The following is a 23867-nucleotide window of genomic DNA, read 5'->3' as shown; positions in this document are numbered from 1 at the left end:
TGCGGTGCCTTTGTCCTTCGGTGATTTCTTCTGTTGGATGGTTCTTGGGAGTTTTTCTTTAAAATGAGGGCTACGACCTGAAAGCTTGTTTCCCTCTCCTCTGACGGACGTGAATACACGCTTTCCATATGACAGTTACAGAAGGGTCTTAGCTTCAAGCAATGAGGAAGACGCATTTTTAGATAGATGCCTATGTTGTTGGTGAGATCTGTCATGCCAGATTGTTTGTTGTGCAATCCCCTGCCCGTCTTCTCCCTAGTGACTGCAATAAAGAGACCTTTTTGTGTTTGTAATCAGCAGTTGCAGCGAAGTGAGAGAGAATATTGGGCAGATGGCACACTCGTGTGCAAGCATGATTCCTCCCTGCAAAAAGATGCTTGGTACAGAAGGAAATGTGATTTTTTTCCAGTGCTTGTTTGTGGTGGTTGAAGCCAAAGGTGCTGCTGTATGCGTGCTCTCACTCAGAGAGTGCTTGTTGCTCTGGCTCTTGCAGCGGCTCGGCTGGCTATTTGGAGGCTGGAAGTGATGGTGGTGGTATCTTAGCATGCGTTAGACCTGAACTTTCCAAAGGGCCCTTGCTCTTGCCAGGAGTGTTGGTTATCCAAAGGGAAGTGTTGCAGCAGCATTAGTGCAGGCCATGTGGGAGATGAGACCCTGGTGTCATGCTGGCTATTCGGCTTCCCTTTCCTGAACAACAAACAGCCTTAAAACACCAGGCAGTCACCCTGCCCAGCAGCTTTGTGCTTTGTTGGGGTGCTAGCTCAACATGGCTTTTCTGTGAGGATGATTGCTCTCCAGGATGCTGTACTGGATTTGCAAGGTCTTATTGCATTAAAGCTTTTCCTCCATTTTTCTTGCTTCCTCTTTTGTTTGAGGGAAGGAGGGACTGAATGGTTCCTGATAGACCTTTTCTGTCCTCTGCAGACATCTCTGGTTTGATGCTTCCTTAATCGCTCCACTGATCTGTCGTGTTCTTCTCCCTTCTTTCTGGGCATCCTCTGCCTCCCTGTAGCATTCTCAAGGGTTAGTAGTGATGGGAAGAGCAAGAACAGCCTTTTCTGCAAAGACCTGTGCTTGCGATGGGGCTGGGCCTGGCACTTGTAGTCTTGTGGACCAGGTGTGTCTTCATGGGCACCTGGCCCTTTCCTCTGCAGCTGGGAGTGCTTGGGGGTGGTCCTGAGCAAGGAAGGGGCTGTGCCCTCCTGTATAGGGAAAGCTCCAGGCTGGCTGGTGACTGCAAGGGAGAGCTGAGGCGAGGCTGACCTCCAGACCAAGCCAGGAGGTGTTGATCCGTATGGGAGGTGGGGAGGGTTTTATTGATGAAGTACCTTATATCCTTCTATTTGCAGCCAGACCATTGCTGCAACTTGTTTTGCTTGAACTCTCTTTGCTGGAGTCCCTTCACAGGACTCCGTATTTCAATCCCTAATGCTGAAACGAGAATCTTGCTGTCTTTGGGTGGTAACTCTGCATAGACCCTTCTTCCAAAGCGGAGGCTGAGCATCAGCTTCTGGTAGGATAAGGTAGTTTGAGGCCACAACCAGTTTTAAGTTATTCTTTAATAAATATATTCCTTAAATAAAAAGTGTTTGGCTAAATGTTTGTGCTCCAGTCCTGATTTGGTTGGTCTGTCTCTGCCTTGACTCTTCTCAGAGTTGTTCAAATGCACACGTGCTGAGGCTCTGCTTCTGCTCAGCACAGCACTGGGGGTCCCCTTCCTGCTTGGTGGTCAGGTCTGTTTTGGTAAATAGCAGTGCCTCCTTTCTTCTTTTTTGAGGGGTGGGTGTTTTGTGTGTATTTATGTCTTAGTCTGAGTGTTCAAGAAGTGATAATCACATAGACAAAAAAAAAAAAACACTTTATTTGTACAGGAAAATGCACAGGAAAATGCAAGCGAGCTGCAGCACACTGTGTGCTGAGTGGCTGAGGGAAAGAGCAGAATGGGAAACAACTGAGTTGTTTTCTCCTTTTGGTCAGCTTTGTGCGCTGTTTTTGTTCTTACTGGTAAACATTGTTCTCAGGCTCTGGGTTAGGCTAACTACCTGCCTCTGCGCTGCAGGGACAGTTTACAAACATAGGAGAGCACTGGTGGGTCCCTTCCAACTTGAGGGATCACTTCCTGCCCAAGCTCTCTCCCTACCAGCATGACTCTGTAACCATCCCAATTCCATCTCTGTCCCGGCTCCATCACCCAGGCCCATTTCTGTCCCGGAGACCCAGCTCCATTTCTCCATCCAGTTCCAGGCTTGGTCTCGCCTCCATCTCTTCTCCTGGCTCCGTCGCTCTTCCTCCTCAGCAAGTCCCAGCTCCTTCGCCGTGTCTCAGCTCCATCCCCTCATCTCGGCAGGAGCTGAGTGCCACCCCTCGCCTGCCTTTGGGTGCAAGCGTTCCCCCACTGAGCACCTCCTTGATGTCCTCTCCGTGAAGGATGCCCGCAAGTGCACAGCCCGACCCTGTCTGGCGGCGGGACACCAGGATGGAGCATCTGTCCCCAGGCCAGGATCAGGGCTGTGGCCGGCTGTAGGGGCTGTGGCGCTGGGGCAGCACCCTGCCACGGCCGGCTCTCCTCTCCGGTGGTGAGGGTGAGGAACTGGGAGCTGCAAGGGGAGGCAGGAAGGTCAGCGGATCTGCCCACCCTGCCTGGCCTGCAGAGGGCACGGAGGGCTCTGCCGCCCCGAGCCTGAGCACGCCATGCCCCTTACCAGTGCCCGGGCCAGCGCAGCCAGCGCACTCCCACTGCTGGGTGGTGTCCCCAAGGCCGGAGCATCGGCGGTGGGTCCCGCTGGCAGCACAGGAGGAGCAGAGCAGGAGCTGCCAGGGCCTGGGGAAGAAGTTGTGCTGGTGACCACGCAGACCCCAGCAGGCAGTGGCGCCACAAAGGCCCCCAAGGCTCCAGAAGCATTGCTCATGGCGCCCCAGCAGAGGGGAAGGTGCCTGGGCAGAGCCCCAGAGCCACTGCACGGCTTGGTGGAGATCTGGCTCACAGCCCCCAGCAGCCGGGGAGCTGCTGCTGTGGATGCTCACCCTTCCTCTTCCCACTGCTCCCGGCCTCCCCTGTACAGGCACTGCCTGGCATCGCAGCGGCCATGCAGCTGTGGCAGTGCCAGCTCCTCCTCCTGCTCCCAAGCCGGCTTTCTTCAAGAGAAAGTAGGAAAGGTCACGAGCTCATGGGGCACTCAGCAAGTGTCAGTGATGATGCTGGGACAGGGCTCAGGGGCATCCCTGGCAGCAGGCCAGCGCCCTCCTGTCCCCCAGGCAGCCCCTCTTGTTGGGGACAGTCTGCCTGGAGGGATTAGGGCCAGCCTGGCACAGCGCTGGGGCTGTGCCCTCTCCTGCCTTGAGTGGGGTGGGAAGGAAGGAAGGAACGTACATGTCTGGCACGCGGATTCCCATCTGCACCATCTCAGGGACAAAGCGCTCCTGGTCCCGGCAGTGGGGGCACGCAAAGTGCCTGAGGCCCACCCGATACGCCTGTCCCTGTGGAAGAGAGACTCCCCGTGTGAGCAGGACGCCGCTCTGGGCGCATGGTGTCCCTGCGGGCTGGCAGAGGGAGGGAAGGGCCTCCTACCTGGATGCAGCCCCGGTGGAACCAGGCGTGCTTGCAGGAGGGGCACACCATGGTGGTGTAGGAGAGGCTGTCCTCCACCACCTCCATGCAGATGATGCACGTGGTGTGCCCCTCCTGCAGCGTCTCCACGCTCTGCTGCGGGCGGTGCTCCCAGCAGAAGGAGCTGGGTGAGGATGGAAGAGTTGAGTGAGGCCAGGAACTGCCAGAGGCCCTGCACAGCTCTGGCCAGAGCCTGGAGAGGACACCACCTCCCCAGGGGCATACGAGGCCCCCCTGTCAGCCCTTTCCTCCCCAAACGAGCCCCCCACCCAAAATTTCCCCACATGTCCTGGCTGGGGCTCTGTTCTTCCCTGCTGGGCCCTGGGGCACGCGTGCTACACTGGGGACTCTGCCTGCAGGGCGGAGGCAGAGGGGGCTGCAGCCCAACGTAGGGCAGCTCGTACCTGTACTCCCCAAAGAACTGCGAGATGCAGCCCCGCTGGGAGCTGCAGGGCAAGTGGAACCGGCGCGAGCACCGCTTCTGCCGGCAGGCGACGGTGGCCCCCTTCTTGCGGCAGATGCAGCAGCGCTGCAAAGAGCACAGCAGCCCCGTCAGTGACGTGGCCGGGGCCACTGGGACTTGCCCGGAGCTTGTCCAGAGCCTCGAGGATTTCTTTGCCAGGGCTTGGGCTCAGCTGCCACAAGTTTCGTCTGCTCAAAAAAAGCCCTCACCTTGCGAGCTGCCCGCCTCACTACCCGCCTGATATCCGCGGAGAGGAATCCGAAGATTCCTTCCCCTTCAGCGCCTCGCTGGTACAGGCCCTGGGCTGGATACTGGAAGACAGAAAAGCCCCAGAGCTGCTCAGGGCAAGGAGATAGGGACCATGGTGGGTAGGCTGGGCTGGGAGCGCAGCAGGAGGAGGTGACAGCCAGCGAGCAGCGCGCTGGGGATGACACAGTCCTGTGGGCTCCAGGTGCCAGTCAAGGGGTTGGGGAAAGGCGCGGGCAGCCGCGGGGAGCTCACCAGGCAGTGCACGTGGGCGCAGACCCCGTCCACCTGCTGCATCAGCCCGCAGCCATCCAAGCTGGTGTCCGAGCGGTGGCACAGCACGCACTCTGGGGGAGGCAGGGCGGCAGCCATGGATGAGAGCATCCCCCCCCTGAGCACCTGGCAGGTGTCCCCGAGGGACGCCCGCAAGGGCAAGGGCCTGGTCGGGGGCTCCTGGCAGGGTGTCCCCGGGTGTCCACAGCCCAAGCGGCTCTGCACATCCCCAGGGGGTGCTCAGGGCCCTCCATCTCCAGGGAGCTGCTGGGGCATCTGCTCTCACCGTCCTCCTGTGCCTCAGGGGCCTTCTCCTCCTCTACGGCAGCCATGCTGCGCAGCAACTCCTCGCCTCGCCTGGCCTCGCCTCGCTGCCAGGAGCTGCTGCCTCCACGCCTGGCGCTCACTAGAGATGCAAAGTCCCTCACAGACTCGCCTGTGTCACTGGTGTCATTGTGCTCCCTCAGTGACCTGTCACTATGAGGCCATGGAATGGTGGATGATGCGGCAGGGCCCAGGAGCTCCCCCAGCCTCACAGACACCCCCTGGGCTTCCAAGCCCACGGTGCAGCCTCTTCATCCCCGTGAATGGCCGTGGTGGCTTGGCCTAGGCTGGCGGCCAGGCGCCCACCCAGCTGCTGTCTCGTTCCCTCCTCAGTGTGACAGGGAGAGAAAAGACGAGGGAGAAACCCTCGTGGGTTGTGACGAGGGCACAGGGAGATGGCTCGCGGGCTGCTGGAGAAGCAGAGAAGTGAGAAACAAAGAAACAAAATGAAACAACAACAACAACACCTTTCCCCCAGCCATCCTCTTCCACCTCTTCCCCCCGAGAGGCGTAGGAGAACGGGGGAATGGTGGCTGCGGTCAGTCTCTAGCACTTCGTCTCTGCTGCTCCTTCTCGGTCACTCTTGTCCCCTGCTCCAACGTGGGGTCCCTCTCACGGGATGCCGTCCTTCCCAAACTGATCCGGCTTGGGCTTCCCACAGGCAGCAGCTCCTCGAGAACTGTTCCAGTATGGGTCCGTCCCACAGGGTCCATCCCTCAGGAGCACACTGCTCCAGCCTGGGTCCCCCCCGGGCAGCAGCTCCCCCTACATCCCCTGCTCTTGCATGGGCTCCTCTCCACGGGCTACAGGTCTGGCCCCGAATCTGCTCCAGCAGGGGTCTTCCACAGGCCTCAGCCTCTGTCAGCGCAGGGCCACCTGCTCCACCGTGGGCTCCTCCACGGGCTGCAGCGTGGACCCCTGCTCCACTGTGGTACTCCATGGGCTGCAGGGGGACAGCCTGCTGCACCATGGTCCTCACCACAGGCCACAGGGGACTTCTGCTGCGTGCCTGGAGCACCTCTCCCCCTCCTTCTTCACTGATCTTGGCGCCTGCGAGGCTGTTTCTCACTCCTTTCCCTCTCCCAGCTGCTGTGTAGACATGTTTGTTTTGGTTGGTCGGTTGGTTTTTGTTTTTTTCCCCTGTCTTTAATATGCTCTCACAGAGTCGTTGCTTATTGGCTTGGCTCTGGCCAGCAGCGGGGCCCTTATCTAACATGGGGCAGCTTCTAGAGTCTTCTCACAGAAGCCACCCCTATGGCCCCCTGCTACCAAAACCTTGCCACAGAAACCCACTAGAGATGTGAGGCTGGGACATGAACTAGCAACAATGTCACGTCCAGGCCCAGTCCTGCCCAGCCTCTTCATGAATGATCTGCACTGCGGAGCAGGGCGTGCCCTCAGCAAGTCTGCTGCTGGTCCAAGCTGGGAGGAGATAGGGATGCACCAGAGGGTGGTGCTGCCCTGCAGAGGGCCCTGGGCAGGCCGGAGAAATGGCCTGGCAGGATCCTCCTGGAGTTGACGGCAGGGAAGCTGGAAGCTGAGGCCCTGGGGAGGAAAGCTGGAGACCTCAAGGCTTGTTGGAGTTGCCCCAGCTGGAGGACTGGGTCCAGTTCTGGGCTCCCCAGGACAGGAGAGCCATGGGCCTACTGGAGGGAGCGCAGTGAACGGCAGCCAAGCTGGTGGAAGGACTGGAGCATCTGTCCTCTGGGGAGAGCTGGAGAGAGCCGTGACTGCTCATTGTGGAGAAGGCCTGTGGGGATCTGGCTGAAGGATATCGATATGCGAAGAGAAGGTGCAAAGGAGATGGAGCCAGGCTCTTCTCAGTGGTGCCCAGTGTCCGCATGGCTGCAGGTGGCCCTGCTTGAGCATGGGGGTTGGAGCAGGTGACCTGCAGAGGTGCCTTCCAACCCTGACCCCACTGTGTGTCCGGAGGTTTTGCAGGGACCTGAACCAAAGCGTGGCCATTCAGCCAGGCCCAAGCACCGGGGCAGCTGTGAAGGAGGCTGCCAGATGGGCTTGGCCTTCTGATGGCCAGATGGCCAGCCTGTGACTGTGTCTGAGGCTGTACGAGATCCTGGCTGCTGTCACCATGCCACCGGGCGATGACAGGGTCCCCAGGTGCACAGACAATGCTCACTGCCATGCCAGGCCCTTCTGCTGGGCAGCATGGCTGGGCTTCTCCTGGGGACGGGCTGGTGGTCGCAGCCACAACTATTACATGATTAAATGTTTGGTGTTCCCGTTATAACGCAACTGCCTGCAGTAGTTCGTGCAGCAAATGGGGGGTTTAACACAGCCTGCTCTCAAGTCAAAGCCATCCCTCATGCCTCCATCACTTTGGGAGCAGCAGCAACCACCCCGTCATGCCTGGAGAGCAGTTTGGGAAGGTTTCCTTTCCACCCCGTGTCTTCCCTTCATCTCAAACCAGTAGATCTTTTTATGCACCGGGAAACAAACAAACAAACAAACAGGATTTTGTTTTGCACGTGTGACAAGTTCATGTGGTCTGGCAGCAGTAAAGCCCAGGAGTGCCCTGCCTTGATCTCATGCAGCAGGGAGTGAACATCCCCCAAGGCTCCCTACTGTGCTGAAGCCCCCAGCATGGCTCCATCTCTACTCGCCCCTTCCCTGTGGCAGCCTCATGACCAAAGGCAGCTTCCCCGCTTCCAGCCCAGCTCCATCCCCCATGGTGGCTCCATCTCCCATGCCCAGCTCCTTTCCCCCATCCCAGTTCCATTTCCTCTCCCAGCTTCATCCCCTTTCTTGGCTCCACTGCAATTCCCCCTCACCAAGACCCAGCTCCATCCCATCATCTTTTCAGGAGCTGAGTGCCATCCCTTGCCTGCCCCTGGGGATGGCTCTGGGCAGGGTGGGGGGCGATCAACAAACCACTGCAGTTGGAAAAGTGACCTTTATTAAAAAAACAAACCAAACAAAACACAACACAATAACCAAACCCACCCCAAAATGTTCTGTAGTAGACCGCAAGTGACGGCTTTTCACAATGCCTGTGCGCGTCCACGCTGACCTGTGCAAGAGGGGTGGGCAGGGGCAGACAGGGAAGCCCCCAGGATTTGGCAACCATTCACCCTGCTCCTGTCCTTGCCAGGGGGAATCACCTGGCTGGAAAAGTCACAGTGGAGCAGGGCCAGGACCACTGCTGGCATCTCTGGGTATACAGGATAGGGCTGCGCTCCAGTCCCATCTACCTCCTGCTCCCTGGGGAGCCTGAAGCGATGGGTGAGACTTGGATCAAGAGCCTGGGAGGAGCTGTTCCACGATGTGTCCCAGGTGGGCAGCCAAAATGGGACTGGCGAGGACCAGCCCTTGCCGGGAGCACAGAGATGCCATTGCCACGGGCTGATCGCCGGCTGCTGTGTGTGTCGCGAGAGGAGTTCAGAGCTGCTATCGTGAAGTTGCTCCCTTACAAAACAACAAAAAAAAACCCACCAAAACTCCCCAAAAGACAAGGTAGTTGTGGTGAGGATGGGAGGTGCAGAGTCAGTCCTTGGGCAGGCTACACCAGTCCCGCTGCCTTCTCCTGTACATTGTACTCCTTGCTCCTCTTCACTTTCCAGCCGATGAGGGCGAGGAGCACGGTGCCCACCACTTTGTACCCCACCTGCAGCCCCAGGTATCTGTTAAGAGAAGAGGATGGAGATGTCCTATCTGGAGGTGGCCCCCCAGCTGTGCATGGAGCAGTGCCAGCTTGAGGGACCATCCCATGGCAGCCTCAGGTAGTGGGGCTGGGGACAGGTACCTGTTGCGGAGGAAGTCGTTGTTGTAGTAGGCGCAGAAGCGGCGCTGAGAGCACTGTTTCTGCCAGTAGATGCAGGAGGAGTCGATGAGGGCACCAAACATTGCTGGAGCCGGCAGCCAGGCTTTGGAGAGGAGGGGACCGAGTCAGGCTGCCTGCGCTGCCTTGCTCGTGTGCTTTACTCACTGTCCCCAAGGAGATTCAACACCTCCTGGGGCTCCAGCAAGCCTCTGAGCACCTTGCTGCCCTCCCTCAGCCTCATTAGGAGATGGACACTCACCTAGCAGCCTCATTAGCAAGAACTGAACGCCGATGGCAAATGACTTCTCCTCCTGGTTCACCACCCTGCAGGGGAGAAGCCACAGGAGGTCAGAGCTGGTGGCAGTGGTGGCTCAGCTCTCCTGGTTTAGCTGCCAGGTTTAGCTGTGAAGCCAGTTCCTCCTCAGTTCCCCATCTGGGGAGGGGAAGCAGAGGCACCCTGGAGAGGTGGGATGAGCTTGCACCAGGGAGGAGGGGTTGGGTTGAAAAGTCAAGAAGATGATAAAGCATAGTGTGTTGTATTTAAGGAATGCTCTGCTTGGTTCTCCCAGTACCTCAAACTCAAGGAACAGCCTTGCTGAAATAGGAAACACTGATTTTTAGGAAATTGCCCTGATTTCCAGGGGTGGTGGAGGAGAGTGGGGGGGGGGGGTCTCTCTGCAGTAGCACTCAAAGCACTAAAACAAGGGGGTTCCTGCTTCTTGCAGACCCTCATGGGCAAGTTTCTGATGAGCAGAGAAACCTGCAAAACTTGGTCAGTTGGTGAGAAAGCACCCTTCTCCTTCTCAGACCTTTACGCAGCTCAAACGTATTTCTCTGCAGGCCCCCCGTCCATTGCTCACCGTAAAACCATCATGTAGAGGGGGTTGTGGGACAGGCAGGCTACCAGGGCGGCGAAGGAGATGAGGAAGATGGCAGGAAGGAGCATGTGGGAGCAACTAAGGGGACAGGAGCCGGTCTTGGCGGAGGAAAACCCATTCCTGGCAGAGATCTGGGAACAGTTCCTGTAGGTCTGTTGGAAACATTTTAAGAAAAACAACAAAAACACATAAAACTCCCAAAGTCAAGCAATGCACCGGACCGCATCACTTTGCATAAGAGCGGTGAGAGCACCAGCTTTGATTTTAAGGCATGGCCACAGCATCCTGCTGAGCGTCCCGGTCTCCTGCAAGGGGACGTGCCACCATTTCCCATTTGTCCCAGCAGACTGCCAGAGCTTTCCAGCCATTCCCTGAGCAGGGCTCAATGGGAAAGTTGGCACAACTGAGCACCGAGGAATGCTCAGCGTGAGCATCAGACGCCTGAAGACACTGGACTTCTTGCTCTACTTGGAGGTGTTTTATGGGAGACTTGTTCAGAATGTTAAATTGTTGGGAAAATGGCATGCTCATGCTCTCCAGCCAGCCCTTTACCAGCCAAAGGGAACTTGGTCTCCCCCATCACACCTTTTCAGGAGTCCAGCCCTCCAGGTAGACACAGATCTCCCTCCAAACAGCTCTACCACATTACTACGTCCAAGTTCCTACAGCATTGCAGCAGCCTCTGCTGTGACCAGCAAGCAAAGTGCACTCCACCTTGCCAAAACCAAAACCTGGAAACACTCTGGATCTTGGCATGGACACAATGGCTTGGCTTGGTGGCCATGCTCCCGTCCCACTACTCACCACCTGTTTGGGAGCAGAGGAATTAGTGCTGCTGTTGGTGCAGCCAGCGAAGCAGGGTGAGATGTACTCCACGTTGTTTTCTCCGCACACCGGGTGAAAGATGTGCTCGGAGCAGTGGCACCCACTCGGTGCCTTAACCTGTGGCTGGGAACTCGATGTTCTGCCAAAGAGGAGAAAATAAATAAAAATAAATAAAATGAAGAAATAGGACAGGAGGAAAAACAAAACAAAACAAAACAAAAAAATATCTTCTCAGACCTCTTACTAGCTAACCAGTTTCCCTGTTCCTATGTGAGCTGGGATGCTGCCAGCAGCAGGCTGGCCTTGTGCCAGATCCTGATCCCCTGCAGGTACCTCTGCAGTGTACAGCGAACTTAGCAGTCCATAATTATGTTATGTCTGCAAACAAGTGCTCACACACTTTCTCTCTCTCTCTCTCTCTTTTTTTTTTTTTTTTTTTTTTTTTTTTTTTTTTTTTTTTTCCCCAGCTGAAAACTAATCAGCAAATGCCTGGAGAAATGTTTTCTGGGCTTCATCCAAAACCACGCAAACAGATGTGCAAGGAGCCTCAGCTGGAAACGCCATCCAGACAGCAACTGGAAGCGGGCTCACTTCCAAACAAACCTGATGACAGTGTGAAAGGCAAGAGGACAAACTGAATTATCTGTTCTGTCTTGCCTCCCTGCCCAAGGGGTTTCATCTGCTGGAGCAGCGCAGTCTGCCTGACCCTTCCTTGGGGATGGTGGGCATAGACACCTTACTCCCAGCAAGCTGGATCTCAAGGGGAGAGGGGGCTTCATGCCTAAGCATTGCTGCTGTTGCAAGGGGGGGAGTTTCTGCCGTAATATGAGGCCACAGCTACAAGCAGTCAGAGCAGCCTGCATGCTGAACTGGACTCTTGCAGGTGTTGCAGAAGGAGAAGCAGGGGGGGATGTCAAAGCTGGGACTATGAGAAGTGGAGAACCCAGCTGTTGTCAGGAAGTGAGCCTCTAGCAAAGTCCCTGATGAGAAGGAAGGGTCTGCTTGGATGTGACGCCCAAGGAGACAACCCCCTCGGGTGTGTTAGGCAACAGTTTTGTGTTCCTAGCTCCTTTCCAGCCAGCACAAGGCAGCTGTTGCAAGCGCGAGCACGGACAACTCCATCACAGGCTTTCCCAAGCAGCCCTGTGCCACTCGTGGACTGACTCTCCCTGTGTAGAAACCACCATCTCTGCAATCTCAGGAGCTGCTAGAGGTGGAAGGATCCACCTCAAGCTCCCCAAACCCTACAGCATCATCTCTCCCATCCCATGTGCTACGCAGGACTGCAGAAAAAGCAAGGGCTGAGCTAGGTCTGTGAGCTAAGGACCCTGGCTGTAAATGTGAGACAAATCCCTGCCTTATTCCAGCCTCCTCTTTTCCTGCAAGCCCCTCCACCAGGTCCCCATTCCACCTGCAAACCCCATAAGCACTGGTGTGTCCCAGCGGGGCTGACGCTGGCAGCAAAAGGTGAGTGCTGTGAGGCTAAGGTGCCTTCCAAAATTTAGCACATGTAGCACCTGATCCTGAACTGAGGGTTCAAAGCCTTGCTCTCTCACAAGAAGCTGGGATGCCAGTGCCCTGGTGGGTTTTCATATGCTCCTGTATTAACTGTTATTAACAGAATTAACTGTGTAGGCCAGTGTACTGTTAATTAGCAGTATGCATGCTGTTATACATGTATTAACAGCACACACCTCAGCACAAAATAGAAACTTGCAGTTCATGCGTGAGTTTGTTTGAAGAATACTGTTGGTTTTGTTTGTTTGTTTGTTTGTTTGTTTGTTTTGCTTCACTGTGGTTATTTGAGTGGTTTTTAAGTGCGCAAGGGGAGAAGTGCAGGAACTACCCTGTCCCTCACCTCTCCACCATACTGTGAGGCAGGAGGCTTATCACTGACAAAGGGAAACATGTCTGAAAGCCCCTTGCTGATATGCTGGCAGTGCATGGAGAAATGGCCTGTGTACAATGCACTTGACAGCAAGCCCGGGCTGGAATCTAAATGTTGTTTCAGTAAGTAAAAAGATGTGGTGACAGCCAGAAATTTCCACCCAGGCAAGCAGAAAGGTGATGTCTAGCCAGAACGGAGTGTGCTCCTTGTGGACACGGTCACTGACACTCCTAATTTCCCCCTAGAAATACAGGGTTAGAATGAAAAAATATACCCTGTTTGTTTGGTACAGAACACTCAGGAAAAAATGCCTCCTTTCTGTGCTGTATAGTGCTTAGATCTCCTCCAGGCAGCAGGATCCAGGAGGAGGTGATGTCTACCACCTTTTGGCCTCCATCTACATGTACACCCTCCTCCCCTCCCCGCCCCCAGATAATCAGGTCAAGAGCTGGAGAAGGGAGGAATACAGAGCTGGAAACAACCCTGCGATACCTGGAGGGGTAGATGCCATCAATGTGCACCGTGGAGCAGCCCATGAAGAAAATGGGCAGGCAGATGAGGATGGAGAAAACGAGCACCACCACAGAGAACCGGGGGATGGCTCGGAGGGAGAAGGCAAAGCGTTTCATGACGATTCCTCCTAAGAGCATCCCGAGTGCTGCTGCTGGCAGGTTCACAGCTCCTGCAGAGGAATAAAGGCATCAGCCAGGGGTCCTGCCTGCCAAGCTCCTCTCTGCTGGCAAGGGGTGGAAGTGGTGGCTTTGAGGAGCTCATGGTGGTTGGCAGAATCCACAGACTCCACTGTTATCCAGGACAGACCCAATCCCAAGGCAGTTGACACCTATGAGACACTGCATCCTCAGGAGTCTGAAGATGCAAGATCGAACTTCGGTGTGAAATCGCTTGCTTTTTGCCAGCTTCTTTCAGCATCAGAGTGATCCAGACCTGCTTCAGCTGTGTAGCAGGGCTGCACATTTCCAACGAGAGCCGTTCTGACCCTCGTGAGCAAGTGAATGAACGTATCCAGCCCCTGCTCACCTATGAGAAAGTTGGCATACGAGGAGGTGGCACCGTACTGCTTCTCGAGGAACTTGTTGAGGAAGGTGGCGAGACCCGCGATGACTGAGGAGAAGCTGCACTGAGCAAGCACTAGGAGGATGAAGAGGGGGTTGAGGAGCAGCTTGAGGAAGACCTTTGGGAATCCTGCAGGGAAACAGCAAGAAAAATGTATTTTAGCCATGTGGTCCTGATATCAGCAATTCATGCTGCCAAATATCCCACCTTCAGACTATTCCCAGTGGGCTAAACAGGGGATGTGTAAGGAGATGAGAAAATTGAAGGGGAGACACCCTGATTTGGCCAGGCAACTTGCAGGACCACAGCCAGACTGCCCTGAGATGGGAGGATGAGGGCCAGCTCTGCCCACGGCCCTTCCTGCCATGCTTTCCAAACCCACAAGCCCCTGAGCACTTAGCAGCCCCAGTGCGTTTATTTTTCTGAAGCAGGGGCCGTATCCCTGGGTGGTGCAAGCAGACGAAAGAGCAGGGATTGTGTCCCCCTGCCCAGCCAGGACAGCCCTGACTGTCATCCATCAAAGCTTAGGGAAACAGAGAAGAGGGAGCTGACAGTCGCAGGACATGACTGCAGTGGCTAGGGAGGGAGGGAAGGGGTGAATTCAGCTGTAAAGAAGTCGTTATGGGCCCAAGAAAAGTCATTAAATGGTCCCTCAGTGCTGGTGACTTTTAGCAAGGGGGAGGCAGCGTCCAACCCCCAGTAGTCCTTAGGGAAGGACTCCGCAACCCTGGCGGTGCCTGAGCTGGCATCTCCACCCAGCGCAGCGGAGATAAGCGTGAAAATGTGATGTGGTGGACTCTGCCCATTCACCCTCGCCTCTAAGTGCCAACACTTTACTTTTTATAAATTCCAGCAGGGAGGTTTCTTCGAGCTCCCTCTTCTCCATCTTCCTCAGCATGCCAGCCTCCGAGTTGGGGTCCTGGGAGGGGAGAGAAGAGCATCCTGCCTTGAGAGAGGAGCACAGGTGCCTGGCGAGTGCTGTCCCAGTGTGCAGTGAGGCCAGGGAGCACCAGAGTCCATCACAGACGCCTTTGACCCACTGCTGAGACCAATAGTTTTCCTGCCCATTGCAGCAAAGGAGTGAGTTACCTCCAAAAATCACTGCAGACAGTAGAGCTGCAAGACAAACGCTTGGGGATATTTAAGAGCATGGAAAGCTTTGAAGCCTGATGAAAGGGAAGATATCACTTCTTAAATTCTGCAAAAAGTCTGGAAATGGAAGTTGGAGACAGGCCAGTTCTAGTCTGATGGGTCCTCAGACTGTAATCTTGAAATATTTGGGGTTTCATTTTGACCTTTAAAGAACTGATGATTACACAAGTTCAAAAAAAAAATAAATTAAAATTAAAAAAAAAAATAACACTATTTTTTGAGGCTTAACTAGTGGGGCTTGGCTTTGAAAACACTGAAGTGGAATGTTTCAATAGCTTTCTGCCTTTTTTATTTGTTTTAATGGGAAACTTTTCTCTGCCACAATTTTTTCCAAAGAAAAAAGCCCATGTTTCAAACAGTGAGAGTGGCCTTGCAGAATGTGTTGCAGTGGGGTGTTGAGATCTGGCCATTGCCAGCAGACAGGGGGAGAAGCAGGTCAGACAATCCAGGAGGGTCAAGCCACCGAGAACAGGGCCCTACCAAGGTGGACTGCATGCAGGAACCCTGAGAAGACATCACACAGCCCCAGGGTGAGATCTTACCTCTCCTTTCAGCATGTACCGAGGGAAAAAGAAGTAGGGAATGGATGTAAGCACCAAGCAGCCGGAGGAGATCAGCAGCCCCAGCCACCAGGCCCCGATCCACCGCTGGTCCTTCGGTGTCAAGGCCACCGTTGCTGCAAGACACAAAGACTGATCGTCAGAGCTCTGCCTCTGCGCGTCCAATGGCAAAAGGGGCAAATACCCATGCCCATGCAAATATGGACCAGTGGAGCACAAAGACATGTGGGTGCACCCCCAGGGTCTCCCTGCTGGTGTGGGAAATGGAGGGAGGTGAGAGCTTGCACCAGCTCTCGTAGCAAGACAAGCCCTGGGTGCGGGTCCCTCCACTCCATGGTTGACTGTGGTCGACTTCCTTCTCTTCCCCCAGCCAGAAGCCAACCTCACTGGCCCCCACCTAAACAATGTGGAGCCTCCCCAGTGCCCACAGGATGCGCGTAGTCAGCATCGAAGCACACTGATGGCACAGGTTCAGGCATTCCAGCCAGCTGGTGATTATGGGGAACTGGCTCCATCCTCCTCTGCCCGGGTGCACGGTTGGGTTTGGAGCACGTTATCTGCTGGGGCTGCCCAGGCGAGACGGGGACCGGGAAAGGGCATAGCTGCTTTCCTGGAATCATCTCCTCTCCCATTGTTCCAAGCTTGGTAACTCTCTACATGCAGAGCCCTGTGCTGGCAGAGGAGCATTTTTAATGATCCTGGTTTCCGAGTGGACAAAACTCCGGGTGCTCACACCCTTTGTCCGGAAAAAGGAGGAGACAAACACCGTTCCATCCCCGATGCGGACATCATCCTGCTGGGCCAGCACTGCTGGCAGGAGGTCGAAGGATTGCTTGGCTTGGCGTGGCGAGCGCATCTCCCCATCGTCAGCACATCACGGGTGGGAGAGGAACAACCGTCGGGAATAGTGCCGGGTGTGGCACGAGGGGTCCCACGCCCCACCGAAACAATCACCCTGCTTCCCCAAACGGCACTGATCCGCTCCGGGCCTGGACGTCATCACGGAGCGACTGGGCACGGGATGCTAAATCCGTCTGCCGCCGCAGGGAGTGAGCCAAGGCTTTTTGCCGTTTCCTGCCTCAGGCTCATTTATTATTCTTATCAGGCACCAGACAAAAATGTCAGGCAGGCTCTGATCTCTCAGAGGAACACAGGAAAAGCCATATTAATGGTGGAGCTGGGGAGAATTCTTTAGTGATTAAGTTACCAGGAATAACAAGCACACGTCGCAGATAAAGAAAATAAGCCCTCCGGTGGCGCTGACCTGGTCCCATCTCTGTGGATGCTGGTGACGGGTGGTGGGGAGGAGGCTGAGCAGATTCGAGCCTTCCCATGCACACGCAGGGCAGTGGCTGCCCCATGCTTGTCTTCTCCCTCCCTGGACGCCTCAGATGTTCCTGCTCCTTTCCAGCACTGTGCCGGGGCAGTGCAGCACTTCATCAGCATGGAAGTGGTGGGCAGCAATGACCATCGCAGTGAGCTGGATATTGAGATGCCCACACTGCAGGGCACTGCTCCAGTGGTGATCTCAGGTCCAGCTGTAGCCTTTCTCATGGGGAGATGGAGCAGAGAAGTGCACTTGGGGGGGTCTATTCGAGGTCAGGGCTTTTCAGGAAAGCAGGTTTTGTGGGTCACCAGAGCAAGGCATGCGCTCCTGCCACCGGTTCTCTCACAGCAGACTTCTGATTCACAGAGGGCTTTTAGGAAAACCATCCCTACTTGGTAAATACTCACCAATGTCAACTCTTCCAATATCCACGAAGAGCCGCAGCACCACAGACCCCAACAGGTATCCAAAAGCAGGGCCGAACACCGCAATGGCAAAGAGGATGGCTGAAAAAAGGAGCAGAGAGTGAGGAGGTAACAGTAGCTGCACTGCAAATAAGGCTCTGTCCTCCCATGAAATATCCATAAAAAGCTCAGAAAATGTCCACTGAGCTTTACAGGTGATGGAGACCTTCATCTCCCACAGAAGGCCCAGGAAGCAAAGCCAACATCTCAGCCTTTTAGAAATGAGGAAAAATGTTTGGTCAAAACATCAGGGGAGGTAAAATATCTTGATTCAGGGAGAGCAGAAAGAGCAGAAAATCACCATCGGTTCTGCTGAACTATTTCTGCTCAAAAAACAGATAAGTTAAACCCATCCCAAAAGGTCAAAATATTTCCTTTTAAAGTCTTCAGAATGAAAGTATTCAGTTTTTCTTCCTGGAAGAAATTCCTTGATTCAGAAGGAGACAATTTGCCTGAGACTCAGTGACCATTTCTGTGCATTTTGCTGGTCTGGAGCTTATGAGCATGTTGGGTATGAAAGCACCTAGAAAGCACCTAGTCCCATTGCTGTGCCTCAGGCTGTGCTCCTCATTTTAACTTTTTTTTTTCTTTTTTTTTTTTTCTTCTTTTCCCAAATAGGCAAGGCAGCTCATTTGTTCCTATAGCATAAACCTAGTTGTTTAAGTGTAGGATCTTTAGAGAAGAATTTAACCTCACACATAATTAGCGTTCCCCCCTTTCATGGGAAGACACTGAGACCTAAAACATAACAAAACAGGCAACGATATTTATATTGTTCTGAGGCAACCTAGATGCACAGTAGCCATACCTCCCATCATGGACGTTCCCATGGGCCTAAACTGACCACCTATGCAGTCAAGACCAAACCAGCCCCGTTCTCCAAGACAGGGATGCATTGTGCTGCAGTACGCTAGGAACCAAGTGTCTCGTCTTCATCCACGGGAAGAGATGGCAGCCAGGACTTCAGAAGAGTCCCAGCGTTGTGTGACTGCTAACTTGAGCCCCGTGAGAGCTCAGTGTGCCAGATCCTTCGTGGAAATGTCACCTGGCAGGTGCTGAGCAGACAAAAAAGGGTCTTGTGGTCCTCAGCAAGGACACACCACCTACAAATGGGAACTCTGACTGTCCTTTCTTACTACCAAGGCTTTTTCTGAGACACTTAGTGAGAAAAAGGGACAAAGAAAAAAACTAATTTTGCCAGTACAAATTTCTATATTTGAGCTGCAAGAAGCAACTAATGCCTGCATGGGAAACTTGCTCCAGAGCTCGTACGTGGTGCAGCAGCCCTATCCAGCAGGAGCCTGAAGCAAAGCATGCCTGGGTGGGTCTGGAGACCCTGCCAAGCCCTTGAGCACTTGTCTGAAGCCAGTCCTTGGGAGTCTATTCCCAAAGGCTTTTCCTTCTCCTTAAGTGCTTACCTTATTTTGGAACATCCGCTTTTGATTCCTAAATCACTCTGACACCTTTGGCTGCTTTAACGACATTGTTCATCACTGGGAGGAATCAAGTTTTTAAATAAACTTGTGAACTAAGCTCAAATCTCACGTAGACACACCGGCCCCAGCTGGGCTCTGGCATTCACAGGGAAAAAAAATGCAGTTTAACATGGAAGCCAGCACCTATCTCTTTGTGATCAGAAGTCCTCCTGAGTTGGGGAGCCTGCACTGGACAGGGACTCATGGCCAATTCTATAGCAAAAATGTCAACATTGCTGCAAAACCTGTGTAATTTGCTCCTGCAGGCTGTCATACCTCTGGTTAAAGCACGATCTTCTCCTTGCCCTGATTCTTCGGCTTCCTCACGCTCACACCATAAATATAACCATAAAGGGAGTAACTGACTAACAAGGGGAGAGGCAGCCCAGCACCTCCAAGGAGGCTGAGCTCATCAGAGTCCCACTGGGTGCTCAGCCTCTGCCCTGGAGGCCACAGGTGCTCCAGATGAGCACCTCTCCAGCTCAGCTCTAGGGCCTTAAGGAAACCTGGAGGATTGTGTCCTGTTCTGGGCTCTCCAGTACAAGAGGGACATGGAACTACTGGCGTGAGTTCAGAGGAGGGCTAAAAAGATGGTTAGAGGACTGGAGCTCCTGTCGTGCGAGAACAGGCTGGGAGAAATGGGCCTGTTTAGCCTGGAAAAGAGAAGACTGAGGGGAGGCCTCCCCAGTGTATATAAATATCTGAGGGAGGGTGTAGAGAGGATGGAACCATTTCTTTTCTGTTGTGCCCAGTGACAGGACAAGAGGCAATAGGCATAAACTGAAGTGCAGGAGGTTCCAGCTCAATATAAGGGGGCACTTTGCTGTGAGGGTGACAATGCACTGGAACAGGTTGCCCAGAGGGGTTGTGGAGTTTCCTTCTCTGGAGATATTCAAAACCCGCCTGGATGCCATCCTGCACAACGTGCTCTAGGTGATCCTGCTTTGCAGGGGGATTGGACCAGGTGATCTTCAGAGGTCCCTTCCAACTCTACCGATTCTGTGATTCTGTGAAGCAAAGTGATATAAGAACAATGCCCCTTCCACTTACCAACATACAGTGGGGAATTGTTTGCTTCTGCAAAATCATCGACGTAGGATATCCCAAAGGGCTGGATGGGAACCGTCCCAATTCCAGCCAACAGCTGGGCAACGACCATCATTGCCCACACACTGCTGGCCTCCTTCTGGGGATCCTGGGTGGCATTTGGGCACACAAACTTGTTCTCTGCATAGCAGAGCTCAGCCTGGACCTTGGTCTTGTTACCTGGAATGGAAAGGGATGAACATTACAAAGCTGGGCACGCATCCTGCCTTCTCCAACCCCTGCATCGCCACAGCTGCAGGGGCACAGGGTGAAGGAACCCACTCAGGCTGACCCTAAATCCCTAATTCCTCTTCTGAACAGCTGTTTTTGCCCTTGCTCGGGTACTGTGTGGCCTGACAGGAGGAGTGACAACATTGCTGCTGTGGTGTGGAAGCCCACCTCCCCCTCTGCCCATCAGCCCTGGCCAGGACCCCCCAGACACCGCACTACATTTGTAGGTACCAGGAATCTCTCAAACCTGCCGACTAGGAGCACGTTGTTGTCTGTTGGGGTTTGGATGGATCAACCCCTTTAGTTAGCACTTATCTCTCCCTTCCCCATCCTTTGGGGCACTCAGCTCAGGGAAGCAAAGAGACCAGCTGTGATTTTTATCAGACTTGAGGGCAGGCTGATAAGAAAAGAAGGAAGCAAAGTCATTTCTCTTGTCTGCTGCAACTGCGGAGGAGAAAGGTCGGCCCTGCAGCCTAGCTTCTGTGAGTCACGGTCAAGCTGTCAGCGGAGGATAAAAAGCTCTTCATCAAAGCCACAGCAATGCTGGGCTCAGCCAAGTGACAAAAGCCCTTGGACCGACAGTGTCGGAGTCGGTGGGAAAGTATAAATATTCACTGATGGAAAAACCTGTTTTGCATGCAAACTGACGGTGTTGTAGAGCAAACAGAGTAATCCCTGCTCTTCTCATGTTAGCTCTTCCCATTCGGGTTTATTATTGTTTGTAAGTGTTTCAACATTTCTATCACATCTTTCTCATTAATATAATAACTCTGGATTTTCTACACTTCTGAGCAAGCAGAAACAAAAGGGAAACAAATATTTGCCAGGTGATTAGGGGTTTTCACTGGCATAGTGCGGCGGCACATTCCTAGTAGTAGGTCACCACAAAAATCCTGGTGTGAGTTCATTCAAAGCCGCGCTGTTGGAAGGGTCTGTGCTGCCAGACAGAAGGAGCCTCTTCAGCTAATAAAGATTTTACTGCAGCAGCAGCGAGAGCTGCAGAAGTTTAATGAGGACAAACCTAATCCAGGACTGTTTTTTCAGTGTTGATGGTCTTTGCTCCCTCGTGGGACCAGGAGCAATGCGCCGTGGGGTGGCACCCCAAGCAGGACACCTTGCCCACCCAACCTCCGTTGTTCGCAGTGCTCAGGAGCAGCCTACGTCTGTTCAAAGCCAGACCCTGACAACTTCATGGGGGTCTCCACCCTCCTCAAGGCTGTGGTGCAGACTGCAGCCAGCTCTGGAACATCTTCCTGGGCTGCATGACTGGGATGAGGAGGGCCAGATCATCCCACCAGCAAGACCAGGGTGTCTGAAGGCACTGACAGACTGGCCATGGATGGCATCGTGGCAGGACCAAAGCACTGCTTCAACTTGCTTGCATAACAATAAAGAGCAGCTCCTGCCCCGATTCCCGATGGGTTCATAGCCTGACTCATGAACTTACAGCTCCCTCTGTTAGGCTGTCAGAGACCTTGGTATGTGGCACCTGATCCGCTCTCCAGACTGACCGATGCTAGGTGATATCCGAGCCGGCTGTGAGCCAGCAGGGGGCTGGTTTGCACATCCCCCTGGCTCTTTCTCAGCCCTGCGCTGGGCCATCAGCTTTAATCACACTTTGTGGTGTCTTGGTGCACAGATCAGCTCTGCTGGCACCAGCTTTCCCAGTCTGGGAGAGCAGAGCATGAGGGTCCCTATCATCTCCCAGAGGAGCAGGGATGATCAGGCACCTGCAGGCAGGTTCCCTGTGCTTCGAATCCCATTGTGCTCAGCAGACAGGCCATGAATGCCTCCTGCTGCGGCAAATTTGTGGCTGAAGCCAAGGGAGCAACTCGCCTGTGGCAACAAAGCAGCTCCCTGGCAGAGCCAAGGCTCCCTGGGCACTGGGCCTACACGCAGCGTGGGGCTCCAGGCCCTTCCAGGGGAAGGCATCCGGCAGGTGAGCTCGGCCATCCCCTCAGTGGCACAAGCATGGGGCAGCTTGGCACACTGTCTCCCTGTTCTCCCTGGCCCTGCCACCCGCAGCAGCCCAACCCATGGCCACCAGGAGCAGCCTCCCTGATTGCAAGCAAGAACCAGGATGCACACACATCAGCACTGCTCTTTCAAGCCTTTGTGTCAGCCAGATTAATTCCTCTGCCCTCGAAGCACGTGAAGACTGATGCCGTAGCTATTATTGTCTTGAGCAGATAAGACTGATGTGACTGAGACTTCTGGTAAGAACCCAGCTCAGCTTTCAGGAAACCTCAAGGCACTGCAGAGCCTCTGGGCACCCCCAGGAAATGCACTATTGCCCCCAGAAACCAGAAGGGAAGCAATTTTTCTGCAGTCACAGGGGACATAAACAGAAGACCCATCATCGCCCGCATCCCAGGGCTCCTGCCCCTGTCTGCTGCCCCACCTCTGCTCATCACCACTTTCACACTCTCTCCCTGGCTCTTTGGGCAGTCATTAGTGATGATGCCGTCACCACCAGCAAGCCCTGCAGCTTCAGAGCTGTGGTTGGACCTCTTCTGATGCTACAGAGAGCAAACCTGTTTTCAGCATGCTCAGGAGCAAGCTGGGAGGACACGAGCACCCATGCAGAAACCAGGGATGTGACACACTTAGAGATCTGGAAAGAGGAGGGTGAGCATAGCCAGGAGAGAAGTATGGTAAAAACACCGTATTAAACAACGTAAATAATTAGTTTTCCAGTCTAACTATTTTATAGTGTCCACACTTCTCTTACTCAATGCAGAGGCTCCTTACAAATGTTCCTGGGCATGTCCATGACACCTGTGTGGGGGCTCTCCTTGAGAGGGAGCAGGCCTTGGCTGCCTGTGGACAGCCCACAGACTCAGGCAGGGAGATGCCTCCCTCTGGAGGCCTTCAGGAGCATCTTTGGGGAATTTGTGTACTTCACAATGACCAAAACACTCATAACCTGGAACTGTGGCTCAAACAACATGTCCAGAAGAGGCAGAAGGGATCCCACATGTAATTATCACATTCAGAAGGGGTTGCAAAACTATACTGAAGTTGGGCTTAAAATAGTAAAACTCTGCCTTAAGCCTTTCCCTCCAAACACTGTGTTTAAGTTCTGTGTGGGGTGGATACCACACTTTTGGAGGAGGCATGGGAAACCCAGCCCAGAGCCACTGGAGATGGATTTGTGATGGGGCAGGCTCCCAGAAGAGCAAGACTCAGAAACCACAGAGCCTTGCGGAGGCTGAGGTGAAGGTAAAAGATGAAGTGGATGATAGAGGTGGGCACCTTCACTTGCATTAAAGGTTACCTCTTCACTGATTGCCTTTTTTTGACTCTTGCAGGTAAGAAGGGCAGGTTCGAAATGTAGTCACCACCCAGCATGATGCAACAGATTGCTACATCCACTGTTTGTGCTTCGTATTTTGGTCTTGCGAGGTTGTTGGCCCTCAAACAACTAAGCACTTCAGATGTCCTACACATCTATCAGACTTGTTGGGAAGAAACAAGGAGCAGAGGAGCAGGGCCTCTGAGCGGGTCACGTGAAACCTGGCAGAGCACAGTACTGGAGTGCCTTGGAGGAGGAGGAGGCATTGTACATCTCTACTCCAAGACCTAGGAGCAATGTTGGCCCTTGGTTGATGCCTCTACTCTGTGTGCTTCTGTAAGGAGAGGCCTCCCCAACTCACCCTCTCTGCTGCACTACACAGGTGGCCACAGCTGAAGCCGGGGAAGCTCCTCAGCTCCGTTTTCTCCTGATATCCCCCTCCCCATGGAAGGGCACGGGCACTTACCGGTGCTAATGGCGGTGTATTCGTAGGGATCTGAGAGGAAATGGGGAAGGGTCACCAGGAACGCTCCCAGCGCCAGCAGCAGCCCCCCAGCTCCGATCACCCGCGGGCGGTGAACTCGGCTGCCAAAGTAGCTGACAAAGATGATGAGGACCACGTTGCCAATCTGGAAAGAGCACAGTGAGATGAGGAGGTGGTTAGAAGATGCCACAGAGAAGGTCAAGCCCTGCTCTGTACCTGGCCCCCCATGACCATGTCGAGGTGGGTGGAGAGCTCACATAATTGCTTACCAGTTGTGGTAATTGTGACCCCCACAAGAGTAGGAACGGGGCAACCCTCAGCTTCACCCTATGTATTCATAACAATTCACTGCTGTCTTCTTATCAAAAGCCAGCAGGACAACTCCTTGTCTCTGGTAGCCTGTGTGTATCCCTTGCAATCATAGACTGCTTCACAAC

The 23867-nt window shown here is 54.1% G+C and overlaps 2 protein-coding genes across 2 annotated transcripts in view; both read right to left on the bottom strand.

Annotated features, from left to right (window-relative positions):
- Positions 1 to 2502: 2502 nt before the first annotated feature.
- Positions 2503 to 4688, bottom strand: LOC311212628 (PHD finger protein 7-like; the record flags this gene model as incomplete). Its single annotated transcript, XM_084292124.1, has 8 exons — positions 2503 to 2597; positions 2703 to 2821; positions 3025 to 3135; positions 3371 to 3477; positions 3569 to 3731; positions 4012 to 4136; positions 4280 to 4381; positions 4572 to 4688. The coding sequence occupies 8 exons, from the start codon at positions 4686 to 4688 to the stop codon at positions 2503 to 2505; spliced, it is 939 nt and encodes a 312-aa protein (XP_084148250.1).
- Positions 4689 to 7859: 3171 nt separating this feature from the next.
- SLCO2A1 (solute carrier organic anion transporter family member 2A1) overlaps positions 7860 to 23867 on the bottom strand; it is a gene marked incomplete at its 5' end in the record, with an annotated part of 28643 nt that continues 12635 nt past the window's right edge. Inside the window, 12 exons of the mRNA XM_084291798.1 lie at positions 7860 to 8551; positions 8674 to 8794; positions 8951 to 9015; positions 9552 to 9721; positions 10374 to 10533; positions 12775 to 12964; positions 13321 to 13485; positions 14194 to 14275; positions 15051 to 15184; positions 16803 to 16901; positions 19385 to 19600; positions 23413 to 23575. Coding sequence (XP_084147924.1) covers positions 8431 to 8551; positions 8674 to 8794; positions 8951 to 9015; positions 9552 to 9721; positions 10374 to 10533; positions 12775 to 12964; positions 13321 to 13485; positions 14194 to 14275; positions 15051 to 15184; positions 16803 to 16901; positions 19385 to 19600; positions 23413 to 23575 — 1686 coding nt within the window. The 3' untranslated portion in view covers positions 7860 to 8430. The remainder of the gene's footprint in view (positions 8552 to 8673; positions 8795 to 8950; positions 9016 to 9551; positions 9722 to 10373; positions 10534 to 12774; positions 12965 to 13320; positions 13486 to 14193; positions 14276 to 15050; positions 15185 to 16802; positions 16902 to 19384; positions 19601 to 23412; positions 23576 to 23867) is intronic.

Source organism: Netta rufina (assembly GCF_964035555.1).
Source record: "Netta rufina genome assembly, chromosome: 9".
NCBI classification, from domain to species: Eukaryota; Metazoa; Chordata; class Aves; order Anseriformes; family Anatidae; genus Netta; species Netta rufina.
The sequence above is the reverse complement of the archived record's forward strand: the minus strand, read 5'-3'. Positions and strand labels throughout refer to the sequence as shown.